We start from the raw sequence: 20,983 nt of genomic DNA on the forward strand, positions 1-20,983 counted from the left end.
CTTCACACTCCTGTTGCAGAGGACAGTACGACTTTACTCCCCAGACCGCCTCGTATCACGATTACTCGTAGTACGGGGTCTCGCTGCTCTCCTTTGGCCTTCCTGGCATGGTTGGACCTTGTGGAACGAAGTTCCAGTCAGTGTAGCCCGCGGGATCATTGCAGCACTCAAGCCCGACCAGTCAATCAAGGTGGCAGCTTTAGGTCGGGGTATGGCTGAGGTGCTGATATGGCCAACAAGGAATGAAGACACTTCAAGTCCGACCTATTGACCGAAGCTCATTTCTAGTGTTTCACCTTTGTGATTGGTTTACAGTTGTCGCAAGATGCAAACGTTCATATCCGGAAAGTTATCCAAATGATACGGAGTTAAATATTCGCAATCCAAAGTCTCAGCACAGAATCTCAGATAGCTACCAATCTCAAGAAGGATGCATCAACGGTTGAACACTCAGCCCATTGAGCTCGACCCAATGCATTAACCGATTTTCAGGTGGCCAAGAGATCTTGGGACTACTCAACAAATCCGGAAGAATTCTTACCACCGTCAGTAGTTTTTCATTCCTGGTGAAAGGAAGAAGGCCTTCGCTGCGGAGTTATTTATTCGGAAATGCCAACCAACTGGTTATAGACCATTGAACAAGGAAGCAAAACTCTAATCTGCATCTTAGTTACAAAAACTGGACACAGATCTCCCGAACGAGTCTTCCTGGAGATTCATTGCCTCCAATCATTCGTCGGTCAAATAAAAGCAAATGTTACAAAGTGGCCCCGCGAATTCCGCAACATAATTCCATTTTTCTATCGACGCAAAGCGAAATTCTACGAACAACATATACCACTCGCGTGCCTCCCGATCAGTAGTATCACCGTTACACTGGTAGCTTCTTGCTGTTACTACTCATCGTCAATTTATTCAAATTTGTACTGCTAACTCTAGCATTTTCTGGTTTTTTGGTTAATGCTTGCGGAGGTGCGTAGTTTTTGCTATTTTACAAGAGCTTCACTTTAGTTGTCTATCAGTTGATGGTGATTGATGTGTGTGAAAGGATGAAACGCCTAGCCAAACAGGTCGAATAACCTCGCGGAATGAGATTCAGGCTGGGCCAACAAAGGCCTCACTGTTCAAATGTGTAGCAATAATACTCTACACTGAAAAAGAGAGTATTTATGAGACAATCCACACGAACGTTCTTATTTAAGAACGCTCACTTGGAGGTAACCCTACAAAAGCTGTTCACATTTCATGTGTCGAATAGCATTTGTTTAGCCCAACCACGGGTGTTTCATGATCGATCGTTGTCTACAGTATCAACAACTACAAGTTTATGAAATCGCTGTGGAAGCAGTAGATAAGTCGTCTTCTCCACGCGAATGGCCCACAATTAGTTCAACCCCAACTTGTCAGGTAGCAGGCAGACTGGACTTCTAAAATGGGTTCATAACGGCTTGGAGTCTTTAAAACATACTGGACGCCTACATTAGTTTCCTCAGCGGTTAGAAGGCGAATTTAATGACCGGAAGGTCCGTCGTTTGAACCCGACCTCTGTCTCCTTTACTTACCTTGTCTAGGATTTGGCAGACTTGTACTATCCCAGCCCTTGTGCCTTCTTCGGGTGGTATGGCAGTTAGGTACTGAAAGGGTGCTATAGCTGAATGATTTTTTCATTCTGTTTCCAGGACATCGAGCAGTTGGAATACTTATGCGAAAAGCTGTATACGACCGATGATGCCGAGCTCCGTACACAAGCGGAAAAGGCATGTTCCACTCTTTGTGAGCGGCCCGACTGCCTCTCTCTGTGCCAGCTTCTTTTACAACGTTCGGCCGTACGTTTATCTTCCCTCGTGCGTTTACACTTGACTTATTGTTTAGCATTGCTACGCGCAGTTAGTGGCAGCCACTGCTCTGACCAAATACGTCTCCAACCGTGATGCTATAATTCCCTTCACTACTCGTTTGGAGCTACGTGGGTTTTGTAATACAGTTGCTTAGATTATATTCAGGTGATTACGTGCTGAACTATCTCGCGGCTCACGTTGGCTTGGAGAAATTTGTGAATCAGGCTCTCATCACTCTTGTTTGTCGGCTCACCAAGTCTGGATGGTTTGATATTTCGGGTGAAGATGGTGGATTTCGTAATATTCTTACCTACGCGTCAAAATTTATTGAAGTAAGTGATTATTTGTATGAATATGCTTCGTCAATGCTTATCATTCAATCCCCTTTCTTCTCTAGGAGAAACACTTGTTTTCACCTCCATGATATGAGCTTTCATGCATGTCAGTCATCGTGACCACTCTTTACTCGCCAAAGAGGCTAACTTAGTGTCATCAGGTCAAGTGAATCCACATGTAATTCATTCTTGGAGGAATTTTCAACGGACGGGCACAATGGATCGTAAAAATAAAAGAAAACTATGCCCTTGCGTGTAAGGATCGTAAAAATAAAAGAAAACTATGCCCTTGCGTGTAAGGAGCAGTCGAGAGAGAGAGCGAAGGTTCCAGGAGGAGCTGAATTTCGGCTTTTATCGTTACGGCACTGGCTGCGCTGTTCATATTGCCATAAAAATGCTTAATAGGATCGAGGTGCGTTTTGCACTATATGATGTTGGAGTAAGACTGGGCAGAAAGCTTGGTATGTAAAGAATTACCGAAGTGCGTCTGGTTCTGGGGTCTTTGGTTTTTAGAACAGACTGGAGGGGCTATTTGTAGACTTGAGTAGCGGCTGATGCAGCGTTAGTCTTCGCTCCAATGATAAGACTCCTTACTCGCCTCTTCAGTATCTAAGATGTGCGTTTCATGGACTAGACTACTTGTCATTTTATCACCAAATACTGTTTGCACAGACGAGTCCAAGTTGGTTGCTGTTCTAGAGATCTCCTCTCTCTATTCCGGCGCAGACAATTCGTCATTCTGCGCACGTTCGCCAGGATATGAATTTTGAGAGTACAGATAGTGTGAATGCTACCGTCCCACATTTTCACTTGCTCGGTGTGTAAGTTATAATGCTTCACTTACTACTTTGGTTTTCTGACTAGCGGCCTTCAGTCTCTCTTCGAACGTTTCATTTTTTGTTTAATGTCCATCTCATTCGCTTTTCTTCATCTTAGTCTGGACAGTCGGGTGCAATTCTGGTTGGCGTGCATTTGCTAAACAGCTTGGTTTCTGAAATGAATCAGACCACTGAGGTGAGTACCCATACGTGTACAGTAAGGTCTTTGGTTGCCTGTCTGTATTGTCTGGGTGTAACACACTACTCACAAGGTTGCTGAAAACAGTCCATGACCGATTTCGCCGTTCTTAGGACTCACCAGGTAACCTCAGCTTTCGAAGAAGACCATTATAAACGAAAGGCTCGGCTGGATACCTCTCGTCAAGACCAAATTTGTGTACAAATGAGAGAACCTGTCCTGGTTGAATTTTGTACTTTGTACTACTTTTTGTACTACTTTGTAGTACTCTCTTTTGTGAAACGATAACCGACTGAACGTCAGGTTTTGGGCAATAGTAACTTGGATATCATCTCAATTTCCACAAACTGTTTCCATTTGCCATATTTTCGTGGGTGAAGAAATCTTGGTAATTCTTACTGACGTGTGGAGATTCTGCTGGCCGTTTCCACGGTGAATTAGTGCTGAAGAGGCGGCTATGTTCCTCCGAATGGGTACCAAGAACCCATCCTCTACCTCTGAAATGTGCAGTTAGCTATTGGCTTAAGGTAGGACTTTGTGGTTTGACTCTTCGCTGTGAAGCGGTCGGTCGTTATGTCTGTACGCATTTCAAACCATTCCGGCTTCCAACGACGGACTAAGAAGCAACTAACAGTGACCTGTTCTACAGGGGGGGGGTTAAGGGGTGTGGGCGCAACTGCACTTTCATCAGTACGGGATAGAATTTCTGCTCTGGCAAACCAATTAAAAGTAGATGGGCACACACTGGATCGGAACCATTCTTCAACAAGGCCAGTGTCCTGAACTTTTCTTTCTTTGTCTTGTCCGTCCTTGTCTGTTTTCGGCATAGGTTGGAGGTGAAAACGAAACCGCGCCGTCCGATTCTACCCCGGTTTATCCATCACTCTGATTTACGGTTGCCCAGTTTATCGACACTCATGATTCATATGGGTTACATGGTGACAATCCGCCGACTGGACACACCAACCGAATGATTTGTGTTGAAAATTATTATTACTGGCAGTAAAAATGTAGACTTGTTGTGCGTCACTGTTCGGTCACGTATTCCGTTGCACACTGAGGATGGTTCACAGTTATTTTAGCAGCATCTGTACCACTTTTGCCGTGTGAACGATTATCCATGTTCGTGACAATCGGTACTTACGGACGTGAGTTGGACTTAATGTAGAAAAGATCAAAGGTGAAAAGCGAGGCGCCAAACTATGACCCCTGGCCTACTTAGTGGGCACTCCGTGAGGTGCCCTGTGAGGTGCAGGCGCTGTCGTACGTCGCCCACGACGTAGTTTGATTTCATGTCGATTGACTTGTACCTATTGGTTCAGTGGCTGGTATCTGTCACGCGCGTTCTACTTCCGTTCGCTTCGAAACTTTCGATATAAACCCCTATCCGTAAAAACGGCCATGGTTACTTTTTCTCTAAGATCTGCGCCATTATTTTATAATTTCCATATCCATTTTACAAGGGCGACTCGGTAGTGATGACAATAAAAATCAGTCTGTTTCATCCTGTTTCCCACCAACAAGCATGTGACCGTGTTGTCATTCTGGAATTCTAGGTAGCCCATTTGTTAATATGGTACGGATTTTGTCGCCGAATCACCTGGGTCTATTTTTTAGACAGTATGACAGAGCCCAGCCGCGTCTCACGGCCTGGTCTCACGGTAGATATGCACCGGAAGGCTACCGGCACTAGCCGATCGGAATGGTTTTTGAGCCATGATAGGCCGTGCTTTTTTTGGTACGTGCTCTTCCTTCGCAGTTTTCATAACGCGTTATTGTTTCGTGCGAGGTGGTCGTGGAAACAGTTTTTAAGCCGTTCTGTGTGGGATTGACACGAAGAGAACTGAACCTTATCGTTGTTCGACTGCCCAGCAACTTATTGAGCTACACTGCGGGGTGTCCCCGTGACACTCACAGAGTCTCATACCAGGTTGGTCAGTGGTCCGACAAACACAGTCTGCTGATCCTTCAGGTTGGGGGTTTGAAGATGTGGCGACTTGTTCCGTAGAAATGGCAATGCATTTGCATTTCCCGCCAAACACTGCTGCCTTGCGGTTAGGCTTTTGAGCCAAAGGCTTTGGTTGAGGATCCTAATCGTTGTCTAGGTGTGGGCGCCCTGACAGTATCCCCTCCCATGTGCAACCATGATGATGACGATGGGATTAAAAGTCTTGATTTCAAGAATTCCTGCATTCACGTGTTTCAATTGTCTTTTCCCAACAACAGTCCGATATGACACGTGTCATCTTTCTGCAACGAAAACTAGCCGCTTCGTTCAGGGACAGCTTGCTGCTACCCATACTGAGACTTAGTCTCAGCCTGCTCCGTGAGGCCGATAAGAATATCCCTTCGTTGGACTTCAATAACCCAGAACAGGTAAGTTTGTTTTTCGCATGATAAAAGCGCTTTCTACCATAACGACTTTCCACATTTTGGGTGATGCTTATCAGATTCTGGAATAGGCCGAATATCCGCTAGTACTTTGTATGAGCATCTGGTTACAACGAAATCACACTGACACTTTTCGGACCATCTGTCGTTACAGCTCATTGTAGCTTGTTCGTTCTGTTGGCATTTTCTTAAAGCTTGGGCTTAAATCCGCTGAACCATATCACCATCCCTCCTGCAAACTAACTTCATGAGCCACTGCTATCCCCTAGTGATATGACGAACCACTAGGTCCACTTTTGGGACCTCATGCATTCGAAATGGTAGGAAAGAAGCAACCCCACCTTGTTGTGTTGTAAAATGGAGGGCTTGGATATTCGGTTTCTCTGTCGTCCAGAAACCTCTGAAACACTTGGTGCCGCGGTGCATCCCTTTCACGACTCACAAGTGCCCAGTGATGTATTCTACAGCAGACGTTCAACAGGTCTGAATGTGCAACAGCTGCCAAGTCTATTAAGCGTAGATACGTCCGAGTGAAACATTTGAATGCCTGTTATCCCCAAATACATCGTGTTTCCCGCGTTTCAACAGGGAAGTTTCTTCAGCAGTTTTCACATGCTTGTTGTTGTGGGGCCAACTGAAATCGTTTCTTCACACGAGGGATTCCCTGGAAAACAAGTTCAGTGATAAAAAGTCATGATGAGAAGAAATCGTCAGCTGATACCGAGATTTCTCTCCTAGATCGTCCTTCGTTAACAACACGACTGTGTGGTTATTTTCGGACACAGTTTGTATTTAAATACCGATTGTTCGAATTTCGCGTAATTAAGGATGAAAAAACCATGTCACTTAATTTTTGAAACACTGTACTGCGGACACAAGGTCACTTGAAAAGTCACAGCAAACGGCAGACCGCAGTCAATCTGATCCAGCCAATTTTAGCTCCTAACTTGAATGTGCCGTGTGGTATTTATCAGGTTCATCCAATGTTGAAAATACCATATCTACACTTGACCCGCCTTGAAGACTAACCGAGCAACCTTAGTTGATGATCGAGACCCGAATTCGTCCACAAAACTTGGTCGAGTTATTCATCATTCTTTTACTCCAAGCCATGAGATGACCTTTGAATTGAAGGAACAGAGAAGCGCAGCAGGAAGGCAACGGTACCCAGATTTTGACCATTTCAACTCCCGTACCACCGTAGCGTTGAGAACATCGGTCGTTGCGTTAGGAAAGCCACAACCTGTCGGTTGGCCTAGCAGCTGTCGAGCCAATGGAGAAGGCTTGCACGGCTAACCCACCAGTGCATTCGAATGTTGCTCTGGCGCAAACAGGCCCTAGCAGCTGTGCCCTGTTCTCCGTCTGACCGTCACGTTGATTGCACTCAAGAGTAACCATATCGAAGGCACTGTCGCCGTTCGAATGCTTGACCGAAAGAAATAGGCGTCCATTGGCCGCACAATGGTCTCAGCTGCAATACCCTTGGGAGTAGAGTGAAACGTTTTGCGCCAAAATGTAGCTGTTTGTTTTGAATGTGCTCAGACCGGAAACCATCCTGATCTACGTCCATATTTTTGCAGCTCAGAAAATTTAATTTTCCATTGAAATAATCATACCTCTGCCGGAAAATCTGGTGGAATAATTCCGCAGCGTCGCTGAGACCCCGGGATTCCTAAAAGTTTGGTACTCTGAAAGAAGGCTTGCACGGCTAACCCACCAGTGCATTCGAATGTTGCTCTGGCGCAAACAGGCCCTAGCAGCTGTGCCCTGTTCTCCGTCTGACCGTCACGTTGATTGCACTCAAGAGTAACCATATCGAAGGCACTGTCGCCGTTCGAATGCTTGACCGAAAGAAATAGGCGTCCATTGGCCGCACAATGGTCTCAGCTGCAATACCCTTGGGAGTAGAGTGAAACGTTTTGCGCCAAAATGTAGCTGTTTGTTTTGAATGTGCTCAGACCGGAAACCATCCTGATCTACGTCCATATTTTTGCAGCTCAGAAAATTTAATTTTCCATTGAAATAATCATACCTCTGCCGGAAAATCTGGTGGAATAATTCCGCAGCGTCGCTGAGACCCCGGGATTCCTAAAAGTTTGTACTGGTACTCTGAACTCAATTGCCCGATTGCTTGAGCCCATCAGGGACACGTCATAGCTTTCGAAAATTTACTTCCACTGTGCGAATACTGAGCGCCAAGGAAATAAGTGCGACTTATCGCGCACGCATTGTGTGTACTGGTACCTTCGTCAGATCGACCCATGTGTTTAGCGTTGTAGCATCGTACACTTAACCGTTTTCACGGTTATACCCTGACCACTTGGGGGGAAATCTCCATCAAAGTAGTGGAGGCTACATGCGATCGGTAAAGACATTTGTACATGACTGCGGTACATGGTTCATGATTATGGATTAGCCCACTTTCAAACACTGAAGACGCCATACAAAGCTAGCTACTGACCGAATGCATAGACATTTGGTAGCAAATTTGGCACCCTTCGATTATATATGGGGCGAGATGGCCCAAATGGTTAAAGCGCGAATTTACTGACCGAAAGGTCCGTGGTTCGAATCCGACCTTCGCCGCTCGATTTCCCCTGTCTAGGCTTGGGCAACCTGGCAGCATCCCACCCTCGTGCTTTCCTTCGGGTAGCATGGCAGCTAGGCACCGGAAGGGTGCTACAGCTGATTGCTTCTTCGATTATATGCATGTAATTTCAACGTTTTTCCGATAAAATCTGTGACAATAAATAAAAGTATTTGTAAACATTGTGGTGTAAAATTCCACATATGGGCTACTTCCAAGCAACACGGCTACGGATGGTTGAGTAAGTGGAAGGACTTTTTGGAGTATCAAAAGAGCTTGGCGTTTTCTATCGACCGACTTATGACGCTTGAAGCTTTGCATATGATGTCACCATCTTACCTCCAAAATCTGTTGCAGGCAGGATTTACTACGGTCATTTGTATTCGGGTGGTGAATGCTGTTGTTATAGCGTTAAGGTTGCTCATTACTGAAAAGTGTAAGTTCATGACGCAGTGTGATGTCCCCTTCCTGGAAGGTCATCCATGCCTAGACGTGACGTTCCTTTGCAACACTCCCTACAGTGTTAAGACTGGCATATGTAAAGGTAAACGAGCCGTCGATTTTGCATTGAACAGCCATTGTTTGGAGATCTGTCGGTGTCCTTCAAGGTACTTCCTCAGAACTGTTAGCTCCACGTCGTAAACCGCATAAATTTGGATGCGGTAATACCAGGTTCGAACAGCCCATCACTCTTTACACCTGTTTGAAGTACCTTGACAGTTTGAATCACCGTAACACATGGATTTCCAAGGGCACTGCAGTAAAAGCGAGGCTGATGGCCAAACCTAAATTGTCGCATAGTTTGACTTTCTGAAGAATGTAGGCATACTTAGCCTGATTGATCGTCCATGATAAACGCAGCATAGTTTTCAGTTTCGACTGACTAAGTTTCAACTGACATCGATCCATCTTTTGTTGGACAACAATTTTGTCCGGGAATGTGCTAATTCTACTTGATTTCTCGGGAAATGATGATAGTAGTATGGATCCGGTGTAATAACTGCACTGTTGTGATAGCTCCAGGCTGCAGCAGCAATTCTTCAGTGCTTAGTGGAAGCGTAATTAACAACGTATTACCATTTGGCAGCCACGGATCAGCGCCATTTTCTCATCATTTCATTTTCAACACGATATTTAGGCCTGATTCGGTGACAGACTGACAGGCCTCTATAGATTGCCTGGTCACGTGGGCAATAGTTCTGTTCATTTGTACTTAGGGGGTCGTCCAATATAGGTGGGACATTTCTAGAATGCATGGTTATATCATGACAGCCCTTTCGAAGGGAAAGTTTATGTTGGGGGATACTTCCTGGTTAAACTACTGTACTTGGGTGCATGAAGTTTGGTCCACTTTGGGCTGTCTAATGAAAACAATGTTTTTTGGAACATATAACTAAGTCGGAAGCCAACTTGTCTGCAACTGGCAACCTACGTACGCAATAGATGCTAGAAGTTAAAGAGGAACGCCATCTCTTAACATCTTCTGTGAAGATTTGAGTTCGAACGACTCCTGGAGTGGTCTTTTGGACTCGAGGACAGCCCCTCAATAGGTATCAACTCCACGTCAGGTCGTGCGGCGCCCCAGGTAGCTCAGATATTAAGGCTCGGAACCACTGACCGGAAGACCCGTGGCTGGCTTTTCGATTGGCTCCAACTCTGACTTTTCGATTGCTCCCCTCGGTAGCCTGGCAGTACCTCAGCCATCGTGCCTCCGATTTGGATGGCGACTATAAACCGAAAGCGTGTCACAGGTGTGCGTTCATTGTTTAATCATTTGGTCGCGCCGCGCCTCTTTGGAAGAAGAGACTGTGGTATACGGTAACTCCCGTGAGAGAATTTTCCCAAGGGAAGACGCCCTCTGCAAAAAGTTCACGGCAGCATTTCCCGTCGACCACAATCCACTGTGCTGTCTTCCGAAAAGAGTTCACCTCTGGGAGAAGCTGAGTACTTAGCGAAATACACTCATTTGCGAACTAATTTGGTTCTTCGAGAGATTCACCTGGAAGCCAGCTGAATCTCTCGTCTGTGATGTTTCCAGGCAACTGAATGTGCTGCACCAAGCCGCCTCATGTTTCAGTCGCTACGATATTCGGGGATGTCGCGATACATGTATATTTGTAATGCACTACTCATAAGGCGCTGAAAATTTGTCAACAGCCCACAACCGGTTTCACATTCAGTTGCACATTCAGTTGCCTGGAAACATCCCAAACGAGAGATTCAGCTGGGTTCCAGGTGAGTCTCTCAAAAAATCAAATTAGTGTGCAAATGAGTGTATTTCACTAATTTCGTTCAGTTTGGTTTCAAGTAGAACATAAGGTTGACGGAAACTGGGACTGCGCCTATCACACGAGACCCAAGAAGTGCGAAACCAGTCGTGGGCTGTCGATGGATTTTCAGCAACCTTATGGGTAGTGCATTACAAAGCTGAGTACTTCTTTTTCGCGGTTTTTTTTCATAGAGGAGATTACTGTACTACCATGCCAGCCTTTCCAAAGAAGTATTTTGTCGTTTTCCAACTGTGCCTCTAACTACATACGGAACCGAACTTTGGTTGTTTGAAGAGAGCTCATTCTACAACACCACTCGATAGCGTCTCGCCTGCAAGACATAGGTATTTAGCATTTAGGAATGCCTGAATGAATCGTATCATGGACCGGTATTTAGTGGCCTAGTGCATTCACTTTCTCTCGTCGGTACTCACAATTTCTCATACAATGTTTCATTGGCCATAATCGTTTGAGACTCAAATACAGTGTTGTGTTAATCGCTGTCGCTTCTTGTTTTTTCACATATGCTATCGAGCTTTACTCATCTACAGAACCGGCTTCTTTCTCATGTCTTCTCACGTTAAAAATTTATGGCACTACTACTCTCATTCAATCGTTTATTCATCGTTATCAGTTGTTCTGATTTCGAGTCGTGTGACTTTACTGGTGTATTATTCTCATTTATAGCATGGTTTTGTGTCGCACAGTCTCCAACTTGTTCTCGCCTGTCTCACCTTCGACTTCATCGGGACAACAGCTGGTACTGGCAGTGCAATAGGCGATGAATCGTCTAGCGGAATGGATGATCTTGTGGTGATTCAAATTCCTACCAGCTGGAGACCGGTATTCCTAGATCCAGACACCGTGCCGCTATTTTTCCGACTTTACAGTCGTCTCCCGCCTGCACTCTCTAGTTTGGTAAGTTCTGTGCGAGTGAGCATGTCGGGTAAAATTTACAGGAGCTCCCACCCTTCAAATCCCCCAAATACTCCACACATTGAGCAGTCTGGAGATGTTCGCCCTGCATGTTTTGACCAGAATGTACTGCTTGGAAATGACGATGTCCCTACCTGGATATAGGTCTGAATGCGTAAACTCGTTTGGGTAATTGATCCAGCTTCTTTTGAAATACAGTGTGATGGAGGAAATTATGCATGTGGATGTAATAACCTCCAGTAGAAGCTGAGATGAGTAGAACATCACATAATGTGGGGGAGGAGTGGAAGAATGAAGAAAAACAGCTTGTGTCAGAACAACAACAAGCTTGATGAACGTTATCCATAAGCATGCCAGACTGATGTGGTCGAATGACTGCGAATAAAGCGAACTTTTTACGTAGCTGACATTTCTTATCTCAACTTGTTTTAACCGTAATGGCATTTTATTTATTCCCTCAGGATGTTATTTGATATTCCTACGGGTTTCGGCATGCATTTTTGCAAATTTATATGTATTCGCCAACTATCTGACCTTGGTTGGACGTTTCTTGTTTGAGTATCGCAATTTGAAAATGGCTGTACTGGCATTGTGTGCACGAAACCGTATGCTCTAAATGAGCATTCATCAAGGAACCATGTGCTACGATAAACAGGTTAATGCGAACACACTAGTTTACGCGTGATGGTTATAAGTCAGGAAGGAGCGAGATGGCTGAAAACGCGGTTATTACAGCTGACAATGATGATATCAGCATACGTAATGGAATCTTCAGAGCTTTTCTTGATTATCCTCAGGCACTCAGCGCACCTCGAACAAGAGAAGTTACCGGTCGAATATTTGGGATAGAACCGGGGTGTCCGAACCCAGAACCGAGTCTTTGAAAGACCAAGACCATGAGAAGCTTGAGAAGTATGAAGTTTCTCGAACCACTCAGCTGATCCAAGTTTTCGAATTACCGTTGTAACTAGGCTGTTTGCGTCACTTATCTTACGTCACTTTACAGAGGCGCATGAACAGGGGACCCGATAACAACAAGAATTCCGACGCCTCTCGACTTCCCCTGTCTAGGCTTGGGCAACCTGACAGTATCCCAGCCTTCGTGCTTCCTTCGGGTGGCATGGCAGCTAGGCACCGAAAAGGCGCTACAGCTGAAGGACTACCATTTTATTATTATTATAAGTCAGAATGGAAAGCAACAGAAAAACCCGGAGTAACTGAGTAACAACGAGCAACAATCAATGTCGCTAAATGCACTGAAGCCAACACTGACTTTATTCTAGTAAATCAAACAACTGGAATGTTGGTGCAGTTCTTAGATGACAGGAATGAATAACAATCGGCCTTGGATACATTTATGAGTATACTTCCTATTTATTTTTGCTCAAGACAAGTGAGCTGTTTATTACAATGAGCTAGCGAGCGAGAGGGATAGAGAGGATATTTCTGGTAGGTTTCATGTCAATTCTGCTTTCTGGTTCCCGAAGTGGGGGTGGAAGAATATGTGCCGCGTGACTGGTTTTCTTGATGCTAGTAATTTATCGTGGCGGTATGTGTATGTATACCTGGAAGGAGGGTTTTCGAAACAGCTGTCCACTTCCGGCCGGGGTGTATGGCATAGACGAACTGGGCTTGTTCTTTTGATCAGTCGTCACACGACACTGCGGAGCTTGAGTTGTGCAACATTTTTATGACGACTGTCAATGTCCACCCCTTTACCACAGGTGCTTTCCTGTTTAGTTCAAATTGCCAGTATTCGTCGCTCCCTCCTCACCAACCCGGAACGCGCCGCCTTACTGTCTAGCATGGTTAATGGTGCCCGCGATATACTGGCCAATCAGAGTGCGAGTTTATCGAATTCGGATGTCTATCACGAATTTTGCCGCTTTCTTTCGCGATTGAAGTGTAATTTTCAGCTGACCGAATTGGTGGCGCTAGATTGCTATGTGGAATTTATACAGCTTTTAACAGTATTTACTGTCCACAGTCTCAAGGTAAGTGTCGCAGCTTAGCTGTGTGTGTATGTGACTTGTCATGACACAAGTATCCTTTCTATTTTAAAGTTCCACGTGAGAGAATCACTATCACGTGTATACACCACGCTTATATGACGCAGTGAGGTGTTGACGTTTCGCTTCTGTTTTTCGTCATGATAACAAGTCGACAAACCATGCATTACTGCTTCGTCATTGTTGAATTTAACCGGCTGTGCGAATCTTTTGAACCTTTATAACTATTCAGACTTTTAATACTATCCACCTACGGTTTGTCCATCAGTCTTTGGACAGTATATGTCATCCCTCAACGGCGCTTTGTTTGCTGTCCACAGGCTCATGGCTGATTGCTTCTCGGATGAGGCATTGATTTTTAGCTTGCCACGGTTAAGACGGAGAGGATGTAATGCAAGCAAGCGAATTATACGGCAGATTCACTGATGACCAGTATATTAGCTTTTCTTATGTTTCCTTCAGGTTACTTCGCTTCTTATTCTGAATCAGCTGAGAAGGTGAGGCACGCGCACTTCACCTGAAAGCCCCCCGGTTGGACTCCATATCTATGACTGCTTGGTCGGGGGCGAGATGACTCAGTGGTTAGAGCGTGAATTTACTGACCCGAAGGTCCGTGGTTCGAACCCGACCTTTACCTCTCAACCTTCCTTGTTAAGGGTTGGGTAACTTGGCAGTATCACAACCCTCGTGCTTCCTCCGAGTTGCATGGCAGTTAGGCACCGAGAGGGTGTTACAGCTGGACTATTTACTATTTGGTCACTTCTATCTGAGCTGGGACAGTCTGACAGCACATCAACCCAGGTGCTTACTTCGGGATGCTGGCAACTATTCACTGAATCTGTGGTATAGCTGGGCATTTTTGAAGGCATAGATGACACTAATTTCCAGATTGATCCAGTCCCTGATATCCCAGTTACTCCTGCCATGGCATGAATGACCTGACGGTATCTAGGTCCAGTTGATATGGACACAATAGGTGAATTACTTGCATTCAAATCATACCACCTATGGCTTTTTGTTGTCTTCCAGTTGTCATGAGACGGTCTGCTTGTTCGATGTTGACATTCGCTTTCAATAGTGTAACATCCCAAGCCCCAGTATATGTGCGTTTCTGTGAGATGATCACAAATTAGTTTGTTAGGATTAGCTGTCTTATCAATCAACAGAATCATATTTTCTCGAGATCACTCGGATTATTTTATGAGACCGCTATCTGGATACTTTCATAGCATCAAAATGTGAATCCCTGGTCGGAGGAGACCACCATATGTCTGTTCAATTTCACTGTCGTGGACGATAACAACGGCATTCAGAGCCGTTGTTCACAATGCGCAGTCATATTGCCTCTCATTCCGACATATAATTTCTCATCGATGCGTTCTTAGGAGTGAAGACTGACGCTGTTGATTCACGCCTAATAATTCCATCTGTCACTCTCAAACCAGACACCTCTTACGAATGTTAGTCGACACTCTTCGATCAGGTTGGCTTTGTTGTTGTGCAGGGAACGATAATCCAGGGCTTCTTGCACTTCATTTCATTCCCCCATCTTGCCGTTGTCCATTTCAGTCCTTCCAACAAGAGAATAATGACAACAGCCTACACTACTTACTTGCCCTTTGGCAACGGCTTGTTGCAAGCATTCCGTATGTGCAATCACCGGATTCGGACCTACTTGAGAACGCCGCTTCTCAGGTTACCAGCGCCTACATTGAGGCCTGTCTGGCCTCTGTAACCCAGTATGTGAATAGCCCAACAAATATTCAGCTGGATTCGAAGAAGTCCAACAAATCAGACGCAGGACATTCCAGCTGGACTGGGCTGAACTCAAAGTCTTCGGCACGGGGCGACGAAGCAGCAGATGGTGGACGCGACGACGAGTGTCCATTGGACAATCTCACGACGTTGCTTCAGCAGCTAGAACAGGTGGGTTTTTTCACTGCGGATCAGTTCAACTCCGAATTTCTCCAAAGCGCTCGTGCACCAACCATACTAAGGACTTATTGTGAGAGTATGCAGAGGCTTCAATTTATCTTACTTTATCCTTATTTGACGCTGTACTTTGATTTATTTGATGGATTTTCCCGTGTATGTGGGATCATTTCCGCAACCTCTTAGTCTAAACCTACTTGTGACATTGCTAGCCTCAGACTGTGTACCAAATAGTTAGTGTTCACTCTATCCGAGGACTTATCTTACAACTAACATTTCCATCTGAGAGTTTTGAACTTCGACAGCCACCATTGTGTTCATCTTTTGTTCCTCTTCTGTTGACTGCAGTTTGCAATTATAGGACGGTGTAAATATTCAGAGACCTGTGGCTTGATCACCCGAGTATTCGATGAAGCCGCGAGCAGCTACGAAAAGGCACTCAATATGGCCAGCCAAGGTTCCACATTGGATGCGAATCTTATTCGTGTGATCCGTTTGGAAGAACATCGCCTCGCTTGGCTTGTGTACATGGTTGGTACGTTCGTGTTTTATGGTACAAGTATTGTTCACCTGAATGTGCTAGCCTTTCTTGGTGTGGGAGTTTGTTCAATGAATTGTCAGTCATCCCAACCCTTCAAACCGAAGGACACTGTACAGCCCTTGTTTTTGCGGCTCGCGCGCGCCTTAGTTACGTGGTGTTTCCTTATTTACGGTAGTACACAGAGCAACCTCGTGAATGAATGCCACTATCGCTCTACTTGGCATACTTCTAATACAAATTACACGAAATTAGAAATTTGAGTTCAAGTAGAACACAAGGTTGACGGAAACCCGGAGACTGCGCCTACCTGATGATCCTCAAGATGGGCGAAACTGGTCTTGTGCTGTTGAAGAATTTTCATCGACCTTATGAGTAGTGTATTACATCCATACATTGCTCAGACTTATACTACCTAATAGTTCACTGATGTTGTGTGGTTATTTCTCCAGTAAATAAACTTATGAGCACAAAAAATGCGTTAGCAGTTAAAACCCGAGCTTTTTTATGAAGCTTGAGTAGTCTCTCTACCGTAGAGAAGTTCCTTCCTACAGCTTGGCATACTGCAGCATTACTAATGCGATGTTCCAACCAGATCTGACCAATACATCGGAGACGCCGATGGTCAAACCGACATCTTTCGTATGTCTTCCGCACGTAGAGGCCTTGCCTCTGATCCATAAAACAGTATGAACCACACTGTCACTTTGTAAGCTTTACTCTTGACAGACAAGCTGACGCCACGTCGGCTCCATGGGTGTCGGTGGTTGGCAAAAGCTGCCTTGGCCTTCTCGATTTGTAAAGTTATCTCATATCCAAGCAGTTCACCAGAAACTGTACAACTGTCCAGATTAAACGAATGCATCTACCACGTCAATTAACCCGTTTTCAGGCGTGAGGTTTGGGTTTGATCCCATCCAGTCTGTTGTGCACGTAAAGTTATCTCATATCCAAGCAGTTCACCAGAAACTGTACAACTGTCCAGATTAAACGAATGCATCTACCACGTCAATTAACCCGTTTTCAGGCGTGAGGTTTGGGTTTGATCCCATCCAGTCTTGTTGTGCACGGGCCACTCAACTATCCCCCAAGTAGTAATGTGATCCGTTTTAGTCTATTGGTTCCATGTTTTTTTGACTCGAACATCTGTAGACCAAGTTAAATAGTATCAAATGCAATAACGGACTACACATTCGGAGGGCATCTGGGCTCCAAAAGAAGGTTGTGGATTGGGTAAGGTCTCTTTCCTCAGGAAGGTTGTCATGTTGGGGACTGGTTTACAGGGGAATACTGTGGTCTAATCATTTTCCATTCAAACATGCTCACAGACCTGATATGTAACCGTAATTAACGTACAAATGTGATTTAGGGGACCGGGTGAATCGCATGACCTAGTCTGTGACCACCAGAGCAAGATCTTGAACACCCTCCCCCACCATTAGCCTCCATCCAGGGCTATATTCTTAACTGCCCGCAACCAGCGGAAATGAATCGCGATCTGTGATGGAGGCTACATCGAACAAGTTATCGCAGAGTTCGTCAGAGTATCCCCAGGCAACCCACAGTATTGGTGTTCCTTGACTTCAAATGTGCGTTCTTTTCCGCCGACCGGTCACTTCTAAAACATTTTGTCAGAAGTTCGTATCCCGTATCACCTCCGTTGGTCTGTGAAATTAACTGTAGGACTAGCGAAACACACTGATTTTCACACCAATTTGGTTATCACGGGAGATCCAACTGAATTCCTCTTTTAGGTTGTTCGTTTATTAACGTTGCGTCTATAAATGAAGGATTGTTTATCATTTTCTATACGAAATACGGTATTTAAAAAGGATACCAGTTGTCTCCATCCTGTTCTTCTTCGTCGGCGAACTATTTTCACCAGACCTCCGGTTTCGTTCTTGTGATGCATATCATTTTGAATTCCATTCTTGTGCCCACAACCGATAACAGATCGATTTGGCTCACTTGGTTTGACCTCACATGACCTGTTCTCCTTCAGCACCCAATCAATAAGCTTCCTTCACGTGGCATGATCTATTCGACCTTTTCTATTTAAGCTTTTCCCATGTAATGTCTACCCAACATCACAGGGGGAACCGCTGTGCGGTGATCGAAATGCCAATGCGCAAGAGACCTTACACCATAACATTACTTCAGTTTGACCATTGACGAGCAATACATACCCTTGAAATCACGCTGTACCGAACAAACCCGATCAATTTGGCCTTTTGAAGTTATCGCGCCGTTTAATGTAATAGCAGCTATTCGTATTCCCGCAACATTAGGTTACAGCTGAGGTCGTTTTATCACAGCGATCAACTAGCTGTCTGTAGAGATCACTGTATAGACCAACGCCTTGTTTTTGCTACTGTGTGCGTCCGGTGCTTCAAAACAGCTCTGAGTGTCTTGGCTGAGTAGAGGCGATGGACCTTTGAAACTAGCCGATTGCTATTTACCTTACTCATCATTTAGTTGTGGTGATTGAGTAGGAATGGATGATGCCTGAGTTAGGCGCCGTAACACCCTTCCGGTTCCTAGCCGCCATATCACCCGAAGGAAGCAAGAGAGATTTGAGATACTGTTAGGTTGTCCAAGCGTAGAAAGGAGCAGTCTAGCTGCCGGGGTTGGATTTTAATCAAAAACCTTCCCGTCAGTAAGTTCGGCCCCTGACTACTGAGCCATTTATCAATGTTCCGAATAGTGTGCTGGCAAAAAGATCATTTTGTATTTTTGCGTCACTGGGTTGGAACCCGGGTTTCGTACAGTGGCTTGTGGAGTCTGACAAAAGTATGTATATATTCTGTTCGAGCTGATCACATATTTTTGCAATTAATTTAGTCTGTCTGGATATCTTGCTGCGTTCGGATACTTTCTTGACTTTAGCCTAATGGACTATGTGGGATTCCTATTGTAAACCTCTGAGTTGTCCTGAGCTCAAATTTTTGTCCGGTTATTCCACTGTCGTCGGTATGGCGTTCAGCTGACAAGTCTGACTCTCAAAACCTAACAGCACCGAGCTGAACTAGCATTTCTTTGTATTAGAATAGCCAGCCCCGAACGTAACGGGACTACATAACAGCCAATGAAATAACCGTTTTTCGTTGAGACGGATGTCATTGGTTGTTCTTCACTCTCCTTTGACAGGTGGGTTGTATTCTTAGTATCACTTTTTTGACCGCTTGTACGCGGCATTGATCAATAGAGCAGCTGGCTCGAACGTTCATTGACTTTTCTGGTTTGGCCAAGTGCACCAGGCGATCGGGCGGCTAACCAGACTGGGGGTTCAGGTAACTAAGAAGGCATTAAGGGACTGCGGTCCACAACACTTTGTGGATTGGCAGATGTCTGTCCATGCCGATCGGTATTAGTCAATGGGCGTCGAACTCAAAAGACAGAAAGGTCCTTGTTCAATCTCCCTAATTTTCCTGTTTCGCGTGCTTGTAAGATGCTACTGCTTCATCCCACGGCAGATAGGGGTACTGTTTGATATGCACAATTTGCGATCGGTTATCTAATACCAGTGGTTTCATGACGGTATCTCAAGGTGAAAGTGAAGGCATTCACATGAGAAGAAGCCCGACAAGCAAAGTAAAAGAATAACCAACATTTGTGCGACAGTGACATCGAGCCTTACAGTTTTCATAATCATGTTGGATATTCCCGAGATTTTTTATCCATACAAAGACCATGATAATGTTTTCAACATCTTTATCTTTCTGTGAATCTTGGAATTTACTCATGGGTTTATCCTAGGAGGATTCTAATTTTCCGACGAGCCGTCCACGATTGTTCACTTCGTCATTCAACATAACCTCCAGAGAGAGAGAGAGAGGCGAATTATCCAAAGTTATCGTATTTTTCAAGCTTATTTATGAAGCATATGCTCCAAGAATGGAAGTCCCGTTTGTGCTACTATAATGCCAACGGCATCATGATGCACATGGTCTAACTGCATGTCAACGTACGATTTTTAATCGGACACGGCTTAAAGTTAGGGACTTCATTGGAAGCCCGGAAAGACCGTGGTTCGAATCTGGCCTCTGCATCTCGTCTTCTATCTAGGCTTGGGTAAGCTGGCAGTATCTCACTCACGTACGTCCTTTGGATGGCATGACAGCTGGGTACCGAAAGGGTACCACAGCCGAATAATTATCTTTTATCATTGTAATTCCAAAGTATATTTGAAGTAGACGTCCCTATAAGGTTGGAACTTCTTGCGTCCCAGACGGCCACATACTCAAATAGGCAGTTGGACGACGTTCTCCTAGCAACCTGTTTCATCAGGATTTCTGCTGTTGTGGATTCAAGCTGTACTGAGTTTAGCTCATTCAGCGTACACTATATCACCGTTTTCAGTATATGTTCAGGTCGGGTGGTTCGTATACACCAACTGTGCCAAATCGACAGTTTCGCTTGATCTAATGTAAACGAAATAAACCATATGGGCTTGTGTTCCCATAGGACGAAGCCATACATTATATCAGCCCACCACATGACGTCCAACTGACAAAGTGGGCACCGAGCGGAAGTGTTATGTAACTCAATGCGACCTGAAAACGACCTTATGACCAGTTGGTTCTGCACAGCATAATGAAAACCAACAGTACGAAATCTGACGACCTAAGGTACAGAAGTGAAGCATCGGTGTTGAACTCTGATGTTATGCTGTCGACGGTGATGATGATGATGACCTAAGGATCGAGTAATGGATCCAGTAATGGATTACTGGTCTCCATACGTAAATTCGTCACTTGAAACATGACCCCTTGATAGGGTAACGAATTTGTTGATCACTGTATCGCGGGTTTTTATATCGTTTGGGATTAGTCTACACAATTCGGTCAGGTACGCTGTGTTTGTTCATTCCCCGTTTTGTACTTCTATCAGCTCTTACCTAGAGCGTGATCTGGTTTCCTTCACACTACACTTGATCTGGGTTTTCTTTTTTTTCCAGGTGCACTTATCGGTAGTCGTGTGAACACTACCACTGCGGACGATGATGATTTCGACGGAGAACTAGTTTGTCGTGTCCTCCAATTGGTACGCCTCACAACAAACCGCATGACAATGTGCAGCGGCGTTAGTTCTGCTAATAGTCCAGGTTCACCAACTTCACCCTGGTTTCTG

General features: G+C 45.0%; 2 protein-coding genes across 2 annotated transcripts in view; one reads left to right on the forward strand and one right to left on the reverse strand.

Moving 5' to 3' along the window:
* The window catches only part of T265_00645 (hypothetical protein), a gene marked incomplete at both ends in the record, with an annotated part of 8,760 nt that extends 4,743 nt beyond the window's left edge, over positions 1-4,017 (reverse strand). Inside the window, 2 exons of the mRNA XM_009164473.1 lie at positions 1,563-1,634; positions 3,823-4,017. Coding sequence (XP_009162737.1) covers positions 1,563-1,634; positions 3,823-4,017 — 267 coding nt within the window. The remainder of the gene's footprint in view (positions 1-1,562; positions 1,635-3,822) is intronic.
* The window catches only part of T265_00646 (hypothetical protein), a gene marked incomplete at both ends in the record, with an annotated part of 36,877 nt that continues 17,549 nt past the window's right edge, over positions 1,656-20,983 (forward strand). The window contains 10 exons of the mRNA XM_009164474.1: positions 1,656-1,826; positions 1,873-1,966; positions 2,004-2,170; positions 3,110-3,187; positions 5,417-5,566; positions 11,126-11,356; positions 13,099-13,368; positions 14,953-15,309; positions 15,664-15,850; positions 20,811-20,983. The exon at positions 20,811-20,983 is cut by the window's right edge and continues 153 nt beyond it. Of these exons, the coding sequence (XP_009162738.1) occupies positions 1,656-1,826; positions 1,873-1,966; positions 2,004-2,170; positions 3,110-3,187; positions 5,417-5,566; positions 11,126-11,356; positions 13,099-13,368; positions 14,953-15,309; positions 15,664-15,850; positions 20,811-20,983 (1,878 nt within the window). The remainder of the gene's footprint in view (positions 1,827-1,872; positions 1,967-2,003; positions 2,171-3,109; positions 3,188-5,416; positions 5,567-11,125; positions 11,357-13,098; positions 13,369-14,952; positions 15,310-15,663; positions 15,851-20,810) is intronic.

Source organism: Opisthorchis viverrini (assembly GCF_000715545.1).
Source record: "Opisthorchis viverrini unplaced genomic scaffold opera_v5_6, whole genome shotgun sequence".
NCBI classification, from domain to species: Eukaryota; Metazoa; Platyhelminthes; class Trematoda; order Opisthorchiida; family Opisthorchiidae; genus Opisthorchis; species Opisthorchis viverrini.